We start from the raw sequence: 579 nt of genomic DNA, 5'->3' as shown, positions 1-579 counted from the left end.
GGGCCTGCTGCACCCCTCCCACCACCTACCCCACCCCCACCCCCGCCCCCAGGCTCAGCCTCCCGTGGGTCTGTGGGACTCCCTCCCCTCAGGGTGCCAGGCCGCGTGGCCCCTGCCCCTTGCTGGGTGGGCACGGGGAGGGAGGCCTAAGGCGGCGGGGCACGTGCGCCCTCGGGAGACACGAGCATGTGGAACTTGATGAGCGGCGGGGCGATGGCGCGCACCTCCGCGTTCAGCGGGTTGGAGCGGAGGTTGACGCTGCGCAAGGCGGACATGGCGGCCAGCTTCTCCACGGGGACGTCTGTGAGGAGAGAGGACAGGTTAGGGGCGCCCAGGTGGGTGGGGAGCACGAGGGCGCCGGTGCAGCTCTCCAGCACCCAGCGCACCTGGGCCTAGCTGCTGGCTCCCAGCCGCGGGGTGGGGGCCCCTCGGGGCCCATCAGCCCACCGCAACCGCGTTCAGGGAGAGGGCTGCCATTCCTCCCAGCAAAGCCACTCCCGGGTAGGGCTGGGACAACTGCAAACAGGAACTTTAAAACAAATATTTGTGCACGAATGTTCACAGCAACACTGCTCACAT

The 579-nt window shown here is 68.6% G+C and overlaps 1 protein-coding gene across 1 annotated transcript in view; it reads right to left on the bottom strand.

Moving 5' to 3' along the window:
* Positions 1–64: 64 nt before the first annotated feature.
* Positions 65–579, bottom strand: part of LRRC20 (leucine rich repeat containing 20) — an 88,451-nt gene continuing 87,936 nt past the window's right edge. Inside the window, exon 5 of the mRNA XM_077778669.1 lies at positions 65–301. Within this exon, the coding sequence (XP_077634795.1) occupies positions 147–301 (155 nt within the window). The 3' untranslated portion in view covers positions 65–146. The remainder of the gene's footprint in view (positions 302–579) is intronic.

The sequence above is a fragment of the Crocuta crocuta genome, unplaced genomic scaffold (assembly GCF_008692635.1).
Source record: "Crocuta crocuta isolate KB4526 unplaced genomic scaffold, BGI_CrCroc_1.0 scaffold167, whole genome shotgun sequence".
NCBI classification, from domain to species: Eukaryota; Metazoa; Chordata; class Mammalia; order Carnivora; family Hyaenidae; genus Crocuta; species Crocuta crocuta.
The sequence above is the reverse complement of the archived record's forward strand: the minus strand, read 5'-3'. Positions and strand labels throughout refer to the sequence as shown.